The sequence below is a fragment of the Pleurodeles waltl genome, chromosome 9 (assembly GCF_031143425.1).
Source record: "Pleurodeles waltl isolate 20211129_DDA chromosome 9, aPleWal1.hap1.20221129, whole genome shotgun sequence".
NCBI classification, from domain to species: Eukaryota; Metazoa; Chordata; class Amphibia; order Caudata; family Salamandridae; genus Pleurodeles; species Pleurodeles waltl.
Genome location: NC_090448.1, coordinates 33,182,849 through 33,206,836, shown reverse-complemented (window position 1 = coordinate 33,206,836; position 23,988 = coordinate 33,182,849). Strand labels below are relative to the sequence as shown.

At 45.6% G+C, this 23,988-nt stretch overlaps 1 protein-coding gene across 1 annotated transcript in view; it reads left to right on the top strand.

Annotated features, from left to right (window-relative positions):
• Positions 1–15,317, top strand: part of WDR6 (WD repeat domain 6) — a 71,302-nt gene extending 55,985 nt beyond the window's left edge. Inside the window, exon 7 of the mRNA XM_069206204.1 lies at positions 13,882–15,317. Within this exon, the coding sequence (XP_069062305.1) occupies positions 13,882–14,384 (503 nt within the window). The 3' untranslated portion in view covers positions 14,385–15,317. The remainder of the gene's footprint in view (positions 1–13,881) is intronic.
• The last annotated feature ends 8,671 nt before the right edge of the window (positions 15,318–23,988 follow it).

Here is a 23,988-nt window from a genome sequence, read left to right as displayed (position 1 = left end):
GTCAGGCCACACAAGCCAGCACCTCGCAGGCAACACCGTCCAGCTACCAGGGACAGTACAGGGGAGGCTTTCGGGGCCAATACAGAGGAGGGCAATTCCCTAGGAATAGAGGAAAATTTCAAAGCCCCAAAACCCCTACAACCAAACAGTGACTCAGATGTCACTCACCCCCTCCACACAACACCAGTGGGGGGAAGAATAGGTCATTATTACAAAGCATGGGAGGAAATAACTACAGACACTTGGGTCTTAGCAATTATCCAACATGGTTATTGCATAGAATTCCTACAATTCCCTCCAAACATACCACCAAAAGCACAGAATCTATCAAAACAACATTCCGAACTTCTGGAAATAGAAGTTCAAGCATTATTGCAAAAGAATGCAATCGAATTAGTACCAAACACACAAACAAACACAGGAGTCTATTCACTGTACTTCTTAATACCAAAAAAGGACAAAACACTGAGACCAATCCTAGACCTCAGAATACTGAACACCTACATAAAATCAGAGCACTTTCACATGGTCACGCTACAAGAAGTGTTACCATTGCTAAAACTACAGGACTACATGACAACCCTAGACCTCAAAGACGCGTATTTTCATATACCAATACATCCATCGCACAGAAAATACCTAAGGTTCGTATTCAAAGGAATACATTACCAATTCAAGGTATTGCCTTTTGGTTTAACAACCGCACCAAGAGTCTTCACCAAATGTCTAGCAGTAGTGGCTGCACACATCAGAAGGCAGCAAATACATGTATTCCCGTATCTAGACGACTGGCTAATCAAAACCAATTCACTAACAAAGTGCTTACACCACACAAATCAGATCATACAAACCCTCTACAAACTAGGTTTCACCGTCAACTTTGCAAAATCCAACATTTTGCCGTGCAAGGTACAACAATACCTGGGAGCCATAATAGACACAACAAAAGGAGTAGCCACTCCAAGTCCACAAAGAATTCAAAATTTAAACAAGATCATCTAACGCATGTATCCAACACAAACAATACAAGCAAAGATGATATTACAACTCCTAAGCATGATGTCCTCATGCATAGCCATTGTCCCGAACGCAAGACTGCACATGAGGCCCTTGCAACAGTGCCTAGCATCACAATGGTCACAAGCACAGGGTCACCTTCTAGATCTGGTGTTGATAGACTGCCAAACTTACCTCTCGCTTCTATGGTGGAACAGTATAAATTTAAACAAAGGGCGGCCTTTCCAAGACCCAGTGCCACAATACGTAATAACAACAGATGCTTCCATGACAGGGTGGGGAGCACACCTCGATCAACACAGCATACAAGGACAATGGAACGTACATCAAACAAAACTGCATATAAATCACCTAGAAATGCTTGCAGTTTTTCAAGCATTAAGGGCTTTCCAACCAATTATAACTCACAAATACATTCTTGTCAAGACAGACAATATGACAACAATGTATTATCTAAACAAACAAGGGGGGACACACTCAACGCAGTTGAGCCTGCTGGCACAAAAGATATGGCGATGGGCAATTCACAACCACATTCGCCTAATAGCACAGTTTATTCCAGGGATCCAGAATCAACTTGCAGACAATCTCTCTCGAGATCACCAACAGGTCCACGAATGGGAAATTCACCCCCAAATTCTAAACACTTACTTCAGACTCTGGGGAACACCTCAAATAGACTTGTTTGCAACAAAAGAGAACGCAAAATGCCAAAACTTCGCATCCAGATACCCACACAGGCAGTCCCAAGGCAATGCCCTATGGATGAACTGGTCAGGGATATTTGGCTACGCTTTTCCTCCTCTCCCTCTCCTTCCTTATCTGGTAAACAAATTGAGTCAAAACAAACTCAAACTCATATTAATAGCACCAACTTGGGCAAGGCAACCCTGGTACACAACACTGCTAGACCTATCAGTAGTACCCCACATCAAATTGCCCAACAGGCCGGATCTGTTAACACAACACAACCAACAGATCAGACATCCAGATCCAGCATCGCTGAATCTAGCAATCTGGCTCCTGAAATCCTAGAATTCGGACACTTACAACTTACCCAAGAATGTATGGAAGTCATAAAGCAAGCCAGAAGGCCGTCCACTAGGCACTGCTATGCAAGTAAATGGAAGAGGTTTGTTTGCTACTGCCATCATAATCAGATCCAACCTTTACACGCAACTCCAAAGGATGTAGTGGGTTACTTGCTTCACTTACAAAAATCTAACCTAGCCTTCTCTTCCATTAAAATACACCTTGCAGCAATATCTGCATTCCTGCAGACTACCTATTCAACTTCCCTATATAGGATACCAGTCATTAAAGCATTCATAGAAGGCCTTAAAAGAATTATACCACCAAGAACACCACCTGTTCCTTCATGGAACTTAAATGTTGTCTTAACAAGACTCATGGGTCCACCTTTTGAACCCATGCACTCTTGCAAAATACAGTTCCTAACCTGGAAGGTTGCATTTCTCATCGCCATTACATCTCTAAGAAGAGTAAGCGAAATTCAGGCGTTTACAATACAAGAACCTTTTATACAACTACACAAAAATAAAGTCGTCCTAAGGACTAATCCGAAATTTTTACCAAAGGTTATTTCACCGTTCCACCTAAATCAAACAGTGGAACTACCAGTGTTCTTCCCACAGCCAGATTCCGTAGCTGAGAGGGCACTACATACCTTAGATGTCAAAGGAGCATTAATGTACTACATTGACAGAACGAAGAACATCAGAAAGACTAAACAACTATTTATTGCATTCCAAAAACCTCATGCAGGAAACCCAATATCAAAACAAGGTATAGCCAGATGGATAGTTAAATGCATCCAAATCTGCTACCTTAAAGCAAAACGACAACTGCCCATTACACCAAGGGCACACTCAACCAGAAAAAAAGGTGCTACCATGGCCTTTCTAGGGAACATCCCAATGCAAGAAATATGTAAGGCAGCCACATGGTCTACGCCACACACGTTCACCAAACACTACTGTGTAGACGTGCTATCCGCACAGCAAGCCACAGTAGGTCAAGCTGTGTTAAGAACATTATTTCAAACCACTTCAATTCCTACAGGCTGAGCCACCGCTTTTGGGGAGATAACTGCTTACTAGTCTATGCAGAACATGTGTATCTACAGCGACAGATGCCATCGAACTGAAAATGTCACTTACCCAGTGTACATCTGTTCGTGGCATCAGTCGCTGGAGATTCACATGTGCCCACCCGCCTCCCCGGGAGCCTGTAGCAGTTCGGAAGTTAGCTTCAACTTTGTACATTTGTATATATATATTTTCCACCTTAAATAGGTACATACTTAGTCACTCCATTGCATGGGCACTATTACTACAACACAACTCCTAACTCACCCTCTGCGGGGAAAACAATCGAAGATGGAGTCGACGCCCATGCGCAACGGAGACAGAAGGAGGAGTCACTCGGTCCCGTGACTCGAAAGACTTCTTCGAAGAAAAACAACTTGTAACACTCCGACCCAACACCAGATGGCGAGCTATGCAGAACATGTGAATCTCCAGCGACTGATGCCACGAACAGATGTACACTGGGTAAGTGACATTTTCATTCCCTGCCCTATCTGGCATTTGGATGCCTTGATAGAGAGGCCTGCTGATTGCAGAGCCTTCAAAACCTTCTTCAGGTGGACCAGGTGATCCTGCCAGTTGGAGCTAAAGACAGCAATATCGTCAAGATAAGCTGCACTAAAGGACTCCAAGCCAGCAAGGACTTGATTCACCAACCTTTGGAAGGTGGCAGGGGCATTCTTTAAACCAAAGGGCATAACAGTGAACTGATAATGCCCATCAGGTGCGGAGAATGCTTCTTTTGTTTTGCTCCAGGTGCCATTTTGATTTGCCAGTACCCTGCTGTTAAGTCAAAGGTACTTAAGAATTTGGCAGCACCTAATTTGTCTATCAGCTCATCAGCTCTAGGAATGGGATGGGCATCGGTCTTGGTGACAGAATTAAGTCCTCAGTAGTCCACACAAAACCTAATCTCTCTCTTTCCATCTTTGGTGTGAGGTTTGGGGACTAAGACCACTGGGCTAGCCCAGGGGCTGTCAGAGTGCTCAATTACTCCCAATTCCAGCATCTTGTGGACTTCCACCTTGATGCTTTCCTTAACTTGATCAGACTGTCTGAATATTTTGTTTTTGACAGGCATGCTGTCTCCTGTGTCCACATCATGGGTACACAGGTGTGTCTGACCAGGGGTTAGGGAAAAGAGCTCAGCAAACTGTTGCAGGACCTTCCTACAGTCAGATTGCTGTTGGCTAGAGACGGTGTCTGAATAGATCACTCCATCTACTGAGCCATCATTAGGGTTTGAGGGCCGAAGATCAGGGAGAGGCTCACTCTCAGCTTCCTGATCCTTATCTGTTACCATTAACAGATTCACATCAGCCCTGTCATGGAAGAGCTTAAGGCGGTTCACATGGATCACCCTCTTGGGGCTCCTGCTTGTGCCCAGGTCCACCAGGTAGGTGACCTGACTCTTCCTCTCTAGAACTGGGTAAGGGCCACTCCATTTGTCCTGAAGTGCCCTGGGAGCCACAGGCTCCAAAACCCAGACAAATTCAACCAGTGCAGCCTTTTGGTCATACCAAAACTTCTGGAGCTGTTGGCTGGCCTCAAGGTTTTTACTTGCCTTTTCCATGTACTCTGCCATCCTTGAGCGAAGGCCAAGTACATAGTCCACTATGTCTTGTTTAGGCTCATGAAGAGGTCTCTCCCAGCCTTCTTTCACAAGAGCTAGTGGTCCCCTTACAGGGTGGCCAAACAGAAGTTCAAAGGGTGAGAATCCTACTCCCTTCTGAGGCACCTCTCTGTAAGCGAAGAGCAGACATGGCAAGAGGACATCCCATCTCCTCTTGAGTTTTTCTGGGAGCCCCATGATCATGCCCTTTAATGTCTTGTTGAATCTCTCAACAAGGCCATTAGTTTGTGGATGATAGGGTGTAGTGAATTTATAAGTCACTCCACACTCATTCCACATGTGTTTCAGGTATGCTGACATGAAGTTGGTACCTCTGTCAGACACCACCTCCCTAGGGAAGCCCACTCTGGTAAAGATACCAATGAGGGCCTTGGCCACTGCAGGGGCAGTAGTCGACCTAAGGGGAATAGCTTCAGGATACCTAGTAGCATGATCCACTACTACTAGGATGTACATATTTCCTGAGGCTGTGGGAGGTTCAAGTGGACCCACTATGTCCACACCCACTCTTTCAAAGGGGACCCCCACCACTGGAAGTGTAATGAGGGGGCCTTTGGATGTCCACCTGTCTTACCACTGGCTTGACAGGTGGCACAGGAGACACAAAACTCCTTAACTTTCTGGGACATATTGGGCCAGTAGAAGTGGTGACTAGTCTCTCCCACCTCTTGGTTTGTCCCAAATGCCCAGCAAGGGGAATATCATGGGCTAAGGTCAGAATGAACTCTCTGAACTCCTGAGGCACTACCACTCTCCTAGTGGCACCAGGTTTGGGATCTCTTGCCTCAGTGTACAGAAGCCCATCTTCCCAATAGACCCTATGTGTTCCAGTTTTCTTGCCATTGGACTCTTCAGCAGCTTGCTGCCTAAGGCCTTCAAGAGAGGGACAGGTTTCTTGCCCCTTACACAACTGCTCCCTTCAGGGTCCCCCTGGGCCTAAGAGCTCAACCTGATAAGGTTCTAACTCCATAGGCTCAGTTCCCTCAGAGGGCAGAACTTCTTCCTGAGAAGAGAGGTTCTCTTTTTGGTGTTGTGTTGCAGCTGGTTTCCCAGCTGACTTTCCTTTTCTCTTGGTAGGCTGGGCCCTTTTTCCAGACTCCAGCTCTACTTTTTCACCCTGAGCCTTGCACTGTGCCCTTGTCTTGACACACACCAGTTCAGGGATACCCAGCATGGCTGCATGGGTTTTCAGTTCTACCTCAGCCCATGCTGAGCACTCCAGGTAATTTCCAAGCAAACAGTCTACTGGGATATTGGAGGAGACCACCACCTGTTTCAGGCCATTGACCCCTCCCCACTCTAAAGTTACCATAGCCATGGGATGTACTTTAGTCTGATTGTCAGCGTTGGTGACTGGATAAGTTTGTCCAGCCAGGTATTGACCAGGGGAAACCAGTTTCTCTGTCACCATGGTGACACTGGCACCTGTATCCCTCAGGCCTTCTACACTTGTCCCATTAATTAAGAGCTGCTGCCTGTATTTTTGCATGTTAGGAGGCCAGGCAGCCAGTGTGGCTACATCCACCCCACCCTCAGAGACTAATGTAGCTTCAGTGTGACACCTGATTTGCTCTGGGCACACTGTTGATCCCACTTGGAGACTGGCCATTCCAGTTTTAGCTGGAGTGGAGTTAGAAGTGGTATTTTTCTGGGGACAGGCCTTGTCTCCAGTTTGGTGTCCAGGCTGATTACAGCTACGACACCAGGCCTTTTTGGGATCAAAGTTTTTACCCTTGTACCCAATATTGGTTTGTGAAGAGGCTCTGGGCCCACCCTCCTGTGCTGGTTTTTGGGGGCCTGTAGAAGACTCTTTACTATTTTTGTTTTTGGATGTCTCAACACTTCCCCTGGGGAGGCTTTGTGACCCCTTTCTTTTAGTCACCCCCTGTGGAAGTCTTGGTCACCCTAGTCTTGACCCAATGGTCCGCCTTCTTTCCCAATTCTTGGGGAGAAATTGGTCCTAGGTCTACCAGATGCTGATGCAGTTTATCATTGAAACAATTACTTAACAGGTGTTCTTTCACAAATAAATTGTACAGCCCATCAGAATTATTTACACCACTGCCTTGAATCCAACCATCCAGTGTTTTCATTGAGTAGTCTACGAAATCAACCCAGGTCTGGCTCGAGGATTTTTGAGCCCCTCTGAATCTAATCCTATACTCCTCAGTGGAGAATCCAAAGCCCTCAATCAGGGTTCCCTTCATGAGGTCATAAGATTCTGCATCATTTCCAGAGAGTGTGAGGAGTCTATCCCTACACTTTCCAGTGAACATTTCCCAAAGGAGAGCACCCCAGTGAGATCTGTTAACTTTTCTGGTTACACAAGCCCTCTCAAAAGCTGTGAACCATTTGGTGATGTCATCACCATCTTCATATTTAGTTACAATCCCTTTAGGGATTTTCAACATGTCAGGAGAATCTCTGACCCTAGTTATGTTGCTGCCACCATTGATGGGTCCTAGGCCCATCTCTTTTCTTTCCCTTTCTATGGTTAGGATCTGTCTTTCCAGAGCCAATCTCTTGGCCATCCTGGCTAATTGGATGTCCTCTTCACTTGGGCTATCCTCAGTGATTTCAGAGATGTTGGTCTCTCCTGTGAGGGACACAGCATTTCTGACTATTATGTTTGGAGTCAGGGCTTGAGCAGCCCTGTTCTCCCTAAGTAGGACTGGAGGGGGGGAATTGCCCTCCAAGTCACCATCTTCATCCTCTGTGTTGCCATCCTCAGAGGGGTTGGCTCTTTCAAACTCTGCCAAAAGCTCCTGGAGCTGTAGTTTGGAAGGTCTGGGGCCCATTGTTATTTTCTTTATTTTACAGAGTGACCTTAGCTCCCTCATCTTAAGATGGAGGTAAGGGGTAGTGTCGAGTTCCACCACATTCATCTCTGTACTAGACATTATGTTTCTAAAAGTTGGAGTACTTTTTAAGAATCTAAAACTAGTTCTAGGTTCTAATTCAAACTTTCACAAACTTGTAAACTTTAAAAGAAATGCTAAACAGGATCTAACACAAGGCCCTAGCAGGTCTTTTATGAATATAGAAAAATAGCTCAAATTGCAAAAATCAATTTCTAATGACAATTTTTGGAATTTGTCGTGTGATCAGGTATTGGCTGAGTAGTCCAGCAAATGCAAAGTCTTGTACCCCACCGCTGATCCACAAATGTAGGAAGTTGGCTCTGTATGCACTATTTCAAAGTAAGGAATAGTATGCACAGAGTCCAAGGGTTCCCCTTAGAGGTAAGATAGTGACAAAAAGAGATAATACTAATGCTCTATTTTGTGGTAGTGTGGTCGAGCAGTAGGCTTATCAAAGGAGTAGTGTTAAGCATTTGTTGTACATACACACAGGCCATAAATGAGGAACACACACTCAGACAATTCCAGGCCAATAGGTTTTGTTATAGAAAAATATATTTTCTTAGTTTATTTTAAGAACCACAGGTTCAAATTCTACATGTAATATCTCATTTGAAAGGTATTGCAGGTAGGTACTTTAGGAACTTTGAATAATCACAGTAGCATATATACTTTTTACATAAAACACAATAAGCGGTTATAAAAGTGGACACAGTGCAATTTTCACAGTTCCTGGGGGAGGTAAAGTAATGTTAGTTTTTGCAGGTAAGTAAACCACCTACGGGGTTAAGATTGGGGTCCAAGGTAGCCCACCGTTGGGGGTTCAGAGCAACCCCAAAGTCACCACACCAGCAGCTCAGGGCCGGTCAGGTGCAGAGTTCAAAGTGGTGCCCAAAACGCATAGGCTTCAATGGAGAGAAGGGGGTGCCCCGGTTCCAGTCTGCCAGCAGGTAAGTACCCGCGTCTTCGGAGGTCAGACCAGGGGGGTTTTGTAGGGCACCGAGGGGGCACAAGTCCACACAGAAAGTACACCCTCAGCAGCACGGGGGTGGCCGGGTGCAGTGTGCAAACAAGCGTCGGGTTCGCAATGTAAATCAATGGGAGACCAAGGGGTCTCTTCAGCGGTGCAGGCAGGCAAGGGGGGGGCTCCTCGGGGTAGCCACCACCTGGGCAAGGGAGAGGGCCTCCTGGGGGTCACTCCTGCACTGAAGTTCCGATCCTTCAGGTGCTGGGGGCTGCGGGTGCAGGGTCTTTTCCATTTTAGAGTCAGGCAGTCGCGGTCAGGGGGAGTCTCGGGATTCCCTCTGCAGGCGTCGCTGTGGGGGCTCAGGGGGGACAACTTTGGTTACTCACAGTCTCGGAGTCGCCGGAGGGTCCTCCCTGAGGTGTTGTTTCTCCACCAGTCGAGTCGGGGTCGCCGGGTGCAGTGTTGCAAGTCTCACGCTTCTTGCGGGGATTGCAGGGGTCTTTAAATCTGCTCCTCTGTAACAAAGTTGCAGTCTTTTTGGAACAGGTCCGCTGTCCTCGGGAGTTTCTTGTTCCTCTTGAAGCAGGGCAGTCCTCTGAGGACTCAGAGGTCGCTGGTCCTGGAGAAAGCGTCGCTGGAGCAGTGTTGTTTAGAAGGCAGGAGACAGGCCGGTAGGACTGGGGCCAAAGCAGTTGGTGTCTTCTTTCTTCTTCTGCAGGGGTTTTCAGCTCAGCAGTCTTCTTCTTCGGTAAGTTGCAGGAATCTAAATTCTTAGGTTCAGGGAAGCCCTTAAATACTAAATTTAAGGGCGTGTTTAGGTCTGGGGGGTTAGTAGCCAATGGCTACTAGCCCTTACGGTGGGTACACCCTCTTTGTGCCTCCTCCCAAGGGGAGGGGGGCACATTCCTATCCCTATTGGTGGAATCCTCCATCTGCAAGATGGAGGATTTCTAAAAGTTAGAGTCACTTCAGCTCAGGACACCTTAGGGGCTGTCCTGACTGGCCAGTGACTCCTCCTTGTTATTCTCATGATCTCCTCCGGCCTTGCCGCCAAAAGTGGGGCCGTGGCCGGAGGGGGCGGGCAACTCCACTAGCTGGAGTGCCCTGTGGTGCTGGAACAAAGGGGGTAGGCCTTTGAGGCTCACCGCCAGGTGTTACAGCTCCTGCCTGGGGGAGGTGTTAGCATCTCCACCCAGTGCAGGCTTTGTTACAGGCCACAGAGTGACAAAGGCACTCTCCCCATGTGGCCAGCAACATGTCTCGAGTGTGGCAGGCTGCTAGAACCAGTCAGCCTACACGGGTAGTTGGATTAGGTTTCAGGGGGCACCTCTAAGGTGCCCTCTGGGGTGTATTTTACAATAAAATGTACACTGGCATCAGTGTGCATTTATTGTGCTGAGAAGTTTGATACCAAACTTCCCAGTTTTCAGTGTAGCCATTATGGTGCTGTGGAGTCCGTGTTTGACAGACTCCCAGACCATATACTCTTATGGCTACCCTGCACTTACAATGTCTAAGGTTTGGCTTAGACACTATAGGGGCACAGTGCTCATGCACTGATGCCCTCACCTATGGTATAGTGCACCCTGCCTTAGGGCTGTAAGGCCTACTAGAGGGGTGACTTATCTATACTGCATAGGCAGTGTGAGGTTGGCATGGCACCCTGAGGGGAGTGCCATGTCGACTTACTCGTTTTGTTCTCACCAGCACACACAAGCTGGTAAGCAGTGTGTCTGTGCTGAGTGAGGGGTCCCCAGGGTGGCATAAGATATGCTGCAGCCCTTAGAGACCTTCCCTGGCATCAGGGCCCTTGGTACCAGGGGTACCAGTTACAAGGGACTTACCTGGATGCCAGGGTGTGCGAATTGTGGAATCAAAAGTACAGGTTAGGGAAAGAACACTGGTGCTGGGGCCTGGTTAGCTGGCCTCAGCACACTTTCAATTCAAAACATAGCATCAGCAAAGGCAAAAAGTCAGGGGGTAACCATGCCAAGGAGGCATTTCCTTACAATACTAATGAGTAGCAAAATACCCTTGGGTATCTTAAGCAATTCCTTTCCAAATCTGGGAGCTCAAAGTCTCCTCTCTCTTAAGGTAACATCAAGACACCCCAACTGATCCATGGCTGTTTATCTGTCCAAACAGCAATATTGTTTGTTCTGCCTGGTCAACAATATTTTAGGGGTCTAAAAAAATAATCTTATTTAAAGAAGTTGGATATGTTCGTGAACAAATGTAGACATTTTCGGAGCACGACCATTTTTATAAGTGCCTCCTGGCCTGCCAGGAAGAGAGGTAATTTTATCCTAACATCTGGTGGGTTACTTCGTCCACTGCTGGACCATAGTTGAATAGAATAATGACCTCTGTATCTCTATGTAGCATCACCCACAGATATCTAATCGAGTCATCTTTCTGATCGTGGGGGGGCAACTCTGTTTTGACTGTGTAAGCAGTAGGTGGAAATAGTTTGATTTTATCTAAATTGGTGGATATGCTGAAGAGTCTGCCAAATCTGATAATTTTCCTTATCATAGGGGAGAGTTTGTTAGCCAGTTGTTTAACAAGTAGCAGAATATTATCTGTGTAAATGGAGAGGAGGAGGCAAACCGAGAGAAAGTAAAGGCCTTTATGCAAGTGAAGCTCCGGCAGTTTTCAGGCCAGTGGATCCATTGTAGGCACAAAAAGGAGGGCTGATTGAAGGCAACCCTGCCTGGTGCCCTGGCCACTGGAAACATATCCAGTGTCAACTGCACAACATCGAGCAACTACTTTGGAGTATAACAGCCAATAGGAATGGCCACTCCAGGAAGGCAAAGGCTTTTTCGGCATCCATGAGGACCTCTGCAGCCTCTGTGGGACGAAACCAGTTTGAACAGTGTTCATCAGCAGGGATAGCTGATTGGCAGTCACCTTTGCCATGAGTTTGTTATCCAGGTTGAGTAGTGACAGCGGGCGATATGACGCACATTTACTTTTGCCCTTACCTGATTTCGGGAGAACCATAAAAATATTCTCTCGTTGCAAGAGGGCTGTACGCCATCCTTCATAGCCTCCGGATAGGTCTTAGACACATCCGGGGCTAATATATCTTTACAGGCTTTATAGACCTCATGCTCAATACTGAACAAATTCTCCGACAATTTCTTCCCTATCCCTTAATGCCCCGCCACCTTCTTCTGTCAATCAATCAATGATTTGTAAAGCGTGGCTACTCACCCGTGAGGGTCTCAAGGCGCTGGGTGAGGTAGGTGGGTGCTGAGGATCAGTCGAAGAGCCAGGTCTTGAGGTCCTTACTGAACTGAGACAGGGTGGGATGCTGCCTAATTCTATCTGTATTATGTGGCTGTGGTGTTTCTCTCTCTTCAGCAGCCAAGTCGGTCTCTTGCCTGGTCTCTCACCCTTGACATATTGTGTGGCTGGCGCATATTTCCCAAGAAATGCCACCTCTGTGGGGCAGCTCGCAGTACTTCTGCAGCAGGTTAGTCATGTCCCAGAGATGGACACTTTGAACCATTAAAGTGGCCCTGCCTTTCAGTGGCTTAGTGTTGTGTTCTGTGTCCACCAGCTGTGTTCGTATATCTTTCAGTATCCCTGCGCCTTTAGCAGTCATTATTCCATGAATAGAAGCCTCCTGTAACTTTACATACTTGGCTATTGTGCCAATGTTTAGCTGAACAAATCTAGGATTGCAGCTCGCAGTATTTCTGCAGCAGGTTAGTCATGTACCAGAGATGGACACTTTCAACCATTAAAGGGGCCCTACCTTTCAGTGACTTAGGGGGTTATTACAACTTTGGAGAAGGTATTAATCCGTCCCAAAAGTGATGGTAAAGTGACAGATATACCACCAGCTGTATTACGAGTTCCATAGGATAAAATGGACTCGTAATACAGCTGGTGGTATATCCGTCACTTTACCGTCACTTTTGGGATGGATTAACACGTCCTCCAAAGTTGTAATAACCCCCATTGTGTTGTGTTCTGTGTACTCCAGCCGTGTTCTTATATCTTTCAGTATCCCTGCATCTATAGCAATTGTTATTCCATGAATAGAAGCCTCCTGGAACATTACATACTTGGCTATTGAGCCAGTGTTTAGCTGAACAAATCTAGGATTGCAGCTCGCAGTTCCTTGCAGAACACCAAATACAACAGAGGCTGCAGGGTATCTCCAGCTAGGGCAAACCAGCCTAGGACAGGGCAAGAATAGTGTCAGTTTAACAGGGAAGTGATTAAAAAAATCTGGGTGATTTAAAAGATCTGGGGGTGTTATGTGACCCCTAGGATCCAAGGCACTGCCTCCCTTGATATCACTCAGTGATCAAAGCGCGGCAGCAGGTCATGTGGATAGGAGTAAAACTAATATTCTTGCCCATCGCCGTGCCATCGTCTCCCTGTATCTAGCAGATTTAACATACCTATGCCTGCCTATCTGTAGTTCTCGCCCCCACCCTCACTGATCACTCCAACTAACAGTGGCAAACATCCCAGACAAACATTTTTTTCCAACCATTTTGGTATTGTGACTGTAGTACACACTTAAGGGTCGGACTGCCTGCCAGAGTCATTGCGCGATGAAGAATGTCTCTACCGATCTGTGGGCAGTCCAGTGTCCGCTCTGTGGTTTTATATTACAAGCACATAGTCACTACATTAGGTGACGGCATGTCTTCTTCTAATTTTAGTGGCATAGGCTTGCAATAAAAAATTAACCATTGCACCAGCTTGCCAAGGCCAGGCCTGTTTAATTTGCTAGTAATTATTCTGTTTGTCTGCAGTTGCTTAAGGAAAGGATCAGTTTAGCTAGACAAAAGATCCCTGTGTGGTTTAATTTGTGGTTCCCTTTTAAAGGTTTTATGATTCTCATAAGATTGTGTAAGTAAAAGAAACTGGATCTCACCCCAACCCCAGATCTTTGCTCTGCGTTTTGTTCTTCATAGTTCCATGAAGGCGGAGTTGTATCTTTTGATTTCTTTGTTTTATTTTTACCTTTTATAGTCGTATCTAGGTTAGACTTTGCAAGGGGGTTTGACCTCTTTTGTGGTTTTAGGCAGGATTATACACTTAGCAAAGCATATTTGGATTTATTTTTACAATTTGATTAAAAATTCTTGCGAGTTTCATTGTTTTTGATTGCTTCTTTTTTTATGTCTTCAGTTTGACACAGAATCTCTGCAACCCTCAGCCGCCCCTGTCTGCAGTGCCTTGTGAAGCTGATGTGCCACTGATTTTATTTGTGAAAAATGTGTTTCCCTTGCACTCTATCACTGATGTTGTTTGTTTGTTTCACAGATCTTGGCGTTCCGTGTTTGACTGTCTCTGCTCACCAGTCTGGCATCAATAGCCTCCACATCAGAGAAGTTGAGACTGGGCGCTACCTCGTAGCCAGCGGGGGTGATGACAACTCCTTGCATGTCTGCCTCATCTCAATAGAACAGACCGCTGGTTCACCGGATGCACATGTTCACAGAGAGCCCATGCCGGAACCCCGCATCTGTTTATTGAAGAAGTTTGGCGTGCCATCTGCTCACGCAGCACACGTCACTGGGCTCCGGGTCCTACGACCTGACCTGCTGGTCTCCATCTCTGTGGACCAGCGCCTGACGCTGTGGCAGGTGGGGGAAGATGGACTGCGTTTCCTCCGAAGCAGGTTCTGCCACGTCGCTGATGTTGCTGAGCTGGACTGTTGGGAAGGCGATGGCGAGCTTTTCTATTACTGTGTCTTCTGTGGCCAAGGCCTTGAAGTGGTCACTTGTGCAGTGAGCCAAGACATGATCTCACTGGATAAGGGATAAGGTGCTGATTTGTGTGTTCTGGTGCTTCACTGATGTCACTAAGCTGGGCTGTTGGGAAGGAGATGAAGAGCTGCATATATATTGTCTTCCGTGGCCAAGGCCTTGAAGTGGTCACTTGTGCAGTGAGCCAAGACATGATCTCACTGGATAAGGGATAAGGTGCTGATTTGTGTGTTCTGGTACTTCACTGATATCACTAAGCTGGGCTGTTGGGAAGGAGATGAAGAGCTGCATATATATTGTCTTCCGTGGCCAAGGCCTTGAAGTGGTCACTTGTGCAGTGAGCCAAGACATGATCTCACTGGATAAGGGATAAGGTGCTGATTTGTGTGTTCTGGTGCTTCACTGATGTCACTAAGCTGGGCTGTTGGGAAGGAGATGAAGAGCTGCATATATATTGTCTTCCGTGGCCAAGGCCTTGAAGTGGTCGCTTCAAGGTAGCCAAGATATGAGACCAGATATGATCACACCAGATCAGGGCTAAGCCTGTGATCTGTGTGTTCCACTACTTCACAGATATAAGTGAGCTGGACTGTTGGGAATGATCTGGAGATCTACAGTTTTACTGCGTATTCTATGGCCACGGTCCAAAAGTGGACGCTTGTGTGGTGAACCAAGTTGTGAGCACACTGGATCTGCTGTAGGGGTATCATGTGTGCTCTGTCGCATTGCCGATGTTCCGTAGTTGGACACTTGGTTAGAACATTGCGAGGTACACTTTACTGCATCTTCTGTGGCCAACATTCAGAAGCGGTGGCTTGTGCGGTGAGAGGAAATTTGATCACTTGAGATCAGGAATAAAGGCTCCGATTTGGCACCGTTATCAAGAATCGGAAATTGCAAGAGGATATATTGTATGGAAACATGCCAGTTTTAACTTAGAAAGTGAAAGAACACCTTTGTGCATCAATAAATAATTCTTTGTTTAACTGATACATTTTTTGAAGGCTGCAAGAGGTTGGCGTATTTAATTTCTCCACCTTTAATTTAGAGTAAGTTATGTTCATACTTGCGTAGATGTAGGCGTTGGAAGAGACCCATCAGGCAGGTCGCGCCTGCTCATTTCCTCTCTGCTACAACACCCTTGAACCCTCCTACAGCCTTCAGCTCTGTCCTCACATCTCTTACCGCTCTGTCTGGTTGTAAATGTTGTTGCATTGTCTGTTGTTTGTGTTTCTTGTTGGTATGTGATGGGGCAGGTGTCAGATTTACACGTAATATGTGTTTCCAAAGATGCCCCGTTTTAAGCAAACATGCCTGCAAGTAGAAGAAGGAAGTGATCCTTTTTTTGGACACCTCTTTAAATTAATTAAAAACACTGATTTACAGAAATAGCAAGGCAAAACGTCTTCTACAACACTGTTGTGACTACTTTACCAACAACAAACCAATGACGTGTGCTTCAAAAAATTACCTTCAAACATGTTCTGATCATGTTTCTTATGCAAATTACCGACTTATTAAAAAATATGCAACTATTTTAGCCTCGAAAAACTCAACCTTATCTGTGGTCAAACATTCCTATCCAGAGATAGACCTGCCAGTAACTTCCGCCAAGCGGAAACCTCGTGCTGTTCTCTCTCTCATCCTCCAGTACACACAAAACTACTTTTGAACAGGGGTAGAGGAAACTCCCCATTATCACCTCTTCCCTCATCCTTCCTTTGCACACCTTCTCCTCTTCAACTTTAATGTTAAATTTGTTTTTCGTATTTTTAACCTAATTCTGCAGAGTATGTAAAGTTATTTAAAATGTAAATGAATTAAATATTTTGTATTAAATATAAATTATTTTAATAATGTTTTTGTTATTGTAGCGTAATTTGTGTAACTTTTTATCTTGATTACAGTTTCCTTTTGACTCTATTTACAACTTAATATTTTTTCCTCATAGCAGTGTCACCTTAGCGGTCTTTGGTAAAGTGCTTCTTCTACTGCCAGAGAAAAACATACCCTTTGGCATCCTGATCTACTTCTAAGCAAATTGGAATGTCTTCATTTGAAAAACAAAGGAAATAACCAGTGTATCAATTTCAAAATTACCAAAGCTAACCCAGCATTGATCGATGCAATTGGTTGTGTGCTAAAACGAGTGTAATATGGCAACAGACACACAGAAAAGTGCTTTTTGTATTGAACAACTGGGGAGGTAAGTAGGACAGAGGCTGCCTCAGCGTTTCGCAATGCTCGACGCACAGACATGTAAAACACAACTTAGTGGATAAGTGCTCAAGGCATGTATGGAACTGTGAGGATGGGGAAGTGAGAGTGAAACCTTGACAAAAGCAGGCATGCTGGGAAGGGACTCCCACCCTCCAGCCAGCGAGTATTACTGACTTAAAGTGGCAGCGTCTGACCTCAGTTGAGCAGAAGTTGTCTTTTTATTAATGTTTTTGCAATTGTGTGCAAGAGTTGCACCAGTGGGGAGTACATTGTATTGCACAGTACATCATAGTCCCTTGATAAACTAAGTGAAATATTGTGAGAGCTTTTGTTTCAGCTGGGTGATCAATGCCTGTTTCTTCTCCTCATCTAGAAAAGACATGCGATGCCCTTCGCCTCCACGTAGCTGTGTTAATATTAACGTCTCTGCGGGGGGGAGTGGAGAGAACTACAGGTGGCTAAACAAAGGCCCTGCCCGCCTTGCCCTGCCATGGCCTGTAACTTGACAGTGATGTTCCAAAAGCTTGGTTCCATCACCTGGAACAATAATGCAGTCATTGCCACCCCGGACGGGCTGAGGTTACGCTCTCTGATCCCCATTAATATTTGATGCCCTATATGTGGGCTCTTGGAGACGATGGGGTTGTCCTCTCTCTGGCGGCTTAGCCTGAGTGACTCTGTCATGCACCGGCGGTTCAGAATGGTCTCAGAAGGTACTTCTGAGATATTGAACTTTAGGTGAACTCTGGAAAGGCAGAAGCACCTGTTAGGGGGGGGTGAGGGTTGTGTAGGTGCACCAGATGCCTCCTGCGCTGCAGCGGTGTAGAGTAAGTGTTGTTAGTAGCCATGTAGGAATTTGTCGCTCTTTCAATACTGCGCTATCCCACCTCACATGTTGTGGGCTTGTGATGGAGTGGACCATCAGCAAAGGATATGACAATCCAATCTTCTAAAGTCCTAAATTTGGAGTCACTTCGGAGATGGGCACAGCAGTGGAAAACCACGGTTGAAGGTCGTTCGGACAGGAATCGGCGTATCGTCCCAGTCATGGATGTTACTCTGGAAAAGTTGGGTGATGCTCTGTTGGACATCAGGAAGAAGCGGCAGACCCCTCGCCCAGCGGGTGCAGCACGAAAGGCCAGATGCAGGTCGGTCAGTCTGGAGCAGGAGCGGGTGACGGTGGTATTGCCCACTGCGGCCACCAACATTGGGATGCCTGGATCGAGGCGCCGGCTTCGAACCAACCATTTGGCAAAGCAGAGCGAGGAAGCTGGCCAGGACGTCCCCCGGGACTGGGGTGACAGTGATGGAACCCTTAAACTTAACAAGGTATTTGGGCGAATAGTGTGCTTCTTTGGCTAAAAACATATTTTATTTTATTAGAGTGCATTTGTTTTTCTAGAAAGGACTCAATAGACCCAGTCAAAAGTGTACAAAATGTACAGAATATTAGCAGTCATTTTTGTGTAATTGTGTATCTGGTTTCAGTTCTGCAAAAGGAGGAAGCATAAAGCGCCTCTTCATGAGCAAGCAAGACGAAAGGACAGATGTATATTGAAAGAGAAGACTTATAATTTAGCGCCCCTTCAGAGGGGCTGCTTAAACCGCTTTGCAGATGGCTGGGACATCCATTAAATAAAATGCCAGGGATAGCAGAAGTGACATTGTGCACCCTTCGACTTTCTGGTAACATGACAGTGTTGAACATTTGTCCTACAGCAGTTTCCTGCTCGGTGCTGATAGGGAGAGTCAAATGTTGGGAGCTATATAAGAAAATATGCATGTTAGAGCCATGTTGGCATTCTGTTCCTGCAACTGCCTTCATAACCCCTGGGAACAGACGAATCAAGGGCTTTATCAAGAGCACCAAAGGGAAAACCAAGAGTAGCCATTGCTATCCCTGGCTTCACCTGTTGGACCTCCATGTTTAGACAGCGTATGTTTAGGGTTTTACTGGAAACCAAAATCAGCCTGGCAAAAGGTTCAAATCAACCTCACACCACAGGACCCTGTAACTAGAATGGGGCGCTGGGAGCATGGTGGGGCGATGCAGCCCAGACCTCTTTAAAACCAGCCCCCTAGTCTGCAGCCCATCTGGGAAAGTCCAGTTCCAGACCTTCTCCTACCAGGATTATTCCTCCTGTGTCAGTGCCTCCACCCTGCCCTTTGTTGGCGACCATTCAGCCCCTTTCTTAAAAGTAAAAGCAGAAATGCCATGTTTGGTAAAGGGGCTCTGATCCCAGTCTGATACAGTCACTTGGTTCTCTTCCTTAGACTGGGCGTAAGTGACAATATGGGAGCTTCTCCAGTCTGTGGCATGCACGAGTAGAACTGAAGAAGTACTGTAGCAATACGCTTCAAGTCTTCCCTTTCTCCAAATTATATATTGGGTGACAGGGGTACTTCATAAAAACACCAGGTGCCCCTGAGTGCGGCCACAGTGAAAATAACAAGTACACATTTTCCCCTTGTGATGCAAGCAGTGACATGAGTACGCTGTAATCTGCAGTTTAAGAAACCACAAGGACCATGGAAAGGCTGAGGTGGGAGCTTCTCTCCCTCGCCTTAACCCTACTACAACTACACCCTTTCCCTGTCCAGCCTACTTTGTGCTTTGGGGCACAAGGAGATGAGGGAATCTGGCAAGGGCCACAGTGTGTCAAGTAGGAAAGCCAGGATTAGAATGTCGCTCATCTAGTTCCACTATTGAGACATAAATCACTAGACTAGGTCTCATTCATTTCTCTTCTCCGGACTTCACAGATCTTAAGCGATCTTAAGATTGCGACAGAGTCCGCATTCCTCCTTCCCCTTAACACATTGGTCCCAGGGGGATGAGGTCCCTGGGGCTGAAAACGGCTCTAGTAGGAGAGAGGCCACACTGCTCCCCCTTCAAATACATAAGACCCTGGGGGAAGGGATCGCCAGAGCCTTATGACACTTGGGGAGGGGGAGCACTCAACGTTAGTTCCAAAAGGAATGCCCTACTATGGAAAGCTTCCATCTGTATCGAAGACCTCAGTCACCAAACCTATATTGAGAAATGAAGCTGATATGAGTAGAAAAGTGGTGCTGTAAACAGTGTTTACTCTATGGAGAGAGTTAACTCTGTACCACACTGTTATGGCAGAGAGTGAAACTCTCATGAGAAATACCACAGAGTATTCAAATATCTATTTATAACAGTGTACACTCTATACAACACTTGTAAAAAAAAGACACTATTTGCTTGAAATAAACAAAAGGTCTGAAAGTGCAAAAGATCATACTACCCGCACCCTTCATACTGTGGTGAAAACTTTACAGCTAGCCCATCTTCTGAAGCTAAACAAGCACATGTACATGGGTTAGTACCTGGTGCACACAGTCTTCTATGTTATATAGAAATTGTCATGCTATGAGGATTCTGTGTAATAATTCTAGGCTGCTTTCAGTACCTAGTATCTATTTCGTAAAATGTTTGCTCTGTTGGAATATTTTTCTGCAGAACCACAAAACTTGTGTGGAACATACTGGACAAAAGACGTCAACTCATCTCCACGCAGAGTTGTTCTTCAATACAAAGATTTATAATGTGTTCAGTACCTCTACACTCCTACGATGCATTAGAAACACATGCCTTTTGTAAACATTTACACCCATGAGCTGGACACAGGCTGTACAAAATAAGCTAGGAAAGTAATATGGCAGTTAATTATAAAACAAAATAATACACTAGTTGGATGATGTCGTCAGTGATGCCATCAAAGATGTCATTTGAAATTTCATCAGTGATGTCATAGAACATGTCATGCATAGTGTAATATGCAAGGTCATAAGCAGTGCATGGCAGGGGTTCAAGTTATAGTTTGCTCCACTAACTATACTGGTGAACTTGTATTTCTTTTAGTCCAAAGTGTTAATGTCATAGTTATACTTCTGTTAAGAAACTATAACTTGTAGCCTAAAGTTACTTTCTGGCATGAGTTATAGTTTCTACAGATAACCTTAAGTATAACTAGAACTGCTGAATTTCTGTAGTTTTGTGTGGGTAAAACATGTACTTAACTATAACGTCCCTGTAATCATTGCTTTTTTCAGTGAATTTCTATGGTTTTTTTTTAACGTAAAGTAATATATAAATCCTTTGGTCATGCACTGCAGGGGTTGCCACAGTGCCTGGCTTGCGGCCAACTTCCCCACATGCATCCAATCTCATGCTGCAGACGGCCTTTGGCTGTGAGAGGTGGGGGTATGGTGTGTGAGGTTCTTTTTCCCCATTGGGCTTCGGATCCGCGGGTACCCGTGGATTCACGTCCCTAGATATCTATTTTTTTTCTTTAATAACTTTAAACTGCTGAACAGATTCACACCAAATTGCAGCAAGCATGATCTACTGACAAACATCTAGCTTCCTGCCAAATTTGGTGTAATTCCATTCACCGGTTCCGGCTGTAGCCTTGTCTAAAAATTGCAAAATCCAACAAAACTAAATAAGCATTGCCAGAGACAAAAGGTTGGCAGCTGATGCCAGACTTAAAGGGTAACTGAACATTGCAGTAGGTGAAATGTTAAATGTTCTAATTTAAACCAAAAAAAACTGTAACAATGTGCTTTAGTTTTGTCATAATCCCTTTGTCGTCGTATGTCTTTTTATTATATGAATTTTAAATTCTGGGTTTATTTTAAGAAAAGGGCAACGCTGAGCACAGTTTTTGAAGCTTTTGTTCACTATGCTCACTCCTGCAGCTGCAGTGTTTGTTTTCGTTCAGTATGCACACTCCTGCAGCTGCAGTAGGTTTTCCTTCAGTATGCACCCAGCTGCAGTTAGTTTTCATTCAGTATGCACACTCCTGCAGCTGCATGAAGTTTTCATTCAGTATGCACCCTCCTGCAGCTGCAGGAAGTTTTTGTTCAGTATGCACACCTGCAGCTGCAGGAAGTTTTCGTTCAGTATGCACACTCCTGCAGCTGCAGTGTTTTTTGTTCACTATGCACACTCCTGCAGCTGCAGTGTTTTAAGTTTTCGTTCACTATGCACACTCCTGCAGCTGCAGTAAGGTTTTCTTTAGTATGCACACTCCTGCAGCTGCAGTGTTTTTAATTCAGTATGCACACTCCAGCAGCTGCATTGTTTTCGTTCAGTTCAGTATGCACACTCCTGCAGCTGCATTTTTTTTCGTCCAGTATGCACACTCCTGCAGCTGCAGTTTTTGTTTTCGTTCAGTATGCACTCCTGCAGCTGCAGTGTTTGTTTTCGTTCAGTATGCAAATTCCTACAGCTGCAGTAAGTTTTCGTTGAGTATGCACACTCCTGCAGCTAGTGTTTGTTTTTGTTGAGTATGCTCACTCCTGCAGCTGCAGTGTTTGTTTTCGTTCAGTATGCACACTCCTGCAGCTGCAGTTAGTTTTCGTTCAGTATGCTCACTCCTGCAGCTGCAGTGTTTGTTTTCGTTCAGGATGCACACTCCTGCAGCTGCAGTAAATTTTCGTTCAGTATGCACACTGCTGCAGTACGTTTTCGTTCAGTATGCACACTCCTGCAGCTCCAGTGTTTAAGTTTTCGTTCAGTATGCACACAGCTGCAGTAAGTTGTCGTTCAGTATGCACACAGCTGCAGTAAGTTGTCGTTCAGTATGCACACTCCTGCAGCAAGTTTTCGTTCAGTAGGCACACTCCTGCACCTATAGTGTTAGTTTTCATTCAGTATGCTCACTCCTGCAGCAGCAGTGTTTGTTTTCGTTCAGTATGCACACTATTACAGCTGCAGTAAGTTTTTGTTCAGTATGCACACTCCTGCAGCTGCAGTGTTTAAGTTTTCGTTCAGTATGCACACAGCTGCAGTAAGTTGTCATTCAGTATGCACACTCCTGCAGCAGCAAGTTTTCATTCAGTATGCACACTCCTGCAGCTGCAGTAAGTTTTCATTCAGTATGCTCACTCCTGCAGCTGCAGTGGTAGTTTTCATTCAGTATGCTCACTCCTGCAGCTGCAGTGTTTAAGTTTTTGTTCAGTATACACACTTCTGCAGCTGCAGTTAGTTTCCGTTCAGTATTCTCACTCCTGCAGCTGCAGTGTTTGTTTTCGTTCAGGATGCACACTCCTGCAGCTGCAGTAAAATTTCATTCAGAATGTACACTCCTGCAGCTGCATTTTTTGTTTTTGTTCAGTATGCACACTCCTGCAGCTGCAGTTTTTGTTTTCGTTCAGTATGCACTCCTGCAGCTGCAGTGTTTGTTTTCGTTCAGTATGCAAACTCCTACAGCTGCAGTAAGTTTTCGTTCAGTATGCACACTCCTGCAGCGAGTGTGTGTTTTTGTTCAGTATGCTCACTCCTGCAGCTGCAGTGTTTGTTTTCGTTCAGTATGCACACTCCTGCAGCTGCAGTTAGTTTTCGTTCAGTATGCTCACTCCTGCAGCTGCAGTGTTTGTTTTCGTTCAGGATGCACACTCCTGCAGCTGCAGTAAATTTTCGTTCAGTATGCACACTCCTGCAGCTGCAGTTAGTTTTCATTCAGTATGCACACTCCTGCAGCGTTTAAGTTTTCGTTCAGTATACACACAGCTGCAGTAAGTTGTCGTTCAGTATGCACACTCCTGCAGCTGCAGTAAGGTTTCGTTCAGTATGCACACAGCTGCAGTAAGTTTTCATTCAGTATGCTCACTCCTGCAGCTGCAGTGTTTACGTTTTCGTTCAGTATACACACTTCTGCAGCTGCAGTTAGTTTTCGTTCAGTATTCTCAATCCTGCAGCTGCAATGTTTGTTTTCGTTCAGGAAGCACACTCCTGCAGCTGCAGTAAATTTTCATTCAGTATGCACACTCCTGCAGCTGCAGTGTTTGTTTTCGTTCAGTTTGCACACTCCTGCAGCTGCAGTGTTTTCGTTCAGTTCAGTATGCACACTCCTGCAGCTGCAGTGTTTTCGTTCAGTTCAGTATGCACACTCCTGCAGCTGCATTTTTTGTTTTCGTTCAGTATGCACGCCTGCAGCTGCAGTGTTTGTTTTCGTTCAGTATGCAAACTCCTACAGCTGCAGTAAGTTTTCGTTCAGTATGCACTCTCCTGCAGCTAGTGTTTGTTTTTGTTCAGTATGCTCACTCCTGCAGCTGCAGTGTTTGTTTTCGTTCAGTATGCTCACTCCTGCAGCTACAGTTAGTTTTCATTCAGTATGCTCACTCCTGCAGCTCCAGTGTTTAAATTTTTGTTCAGTATACACACAGCTGCAGTAAGTTGTCATTCAGTATGCACACTCCTGCAGCTGCAGTAAGTTTTCGTTCAGTATGCACACAGCTGCAGTGTTTGTTTTCGTTCAGGATGCACACTCCTGAGGCTGCAGTACATTTTCGTTCAGTATGCACACTCCTGCAGCTGCAGTGTTTGTTTTCGTTCAGTATGCACACTCCTGCAGCTGCAGTGTTTAAGTTTTCGTTCAGTATGCACACAGCTGCAGTAAGTTGTCGT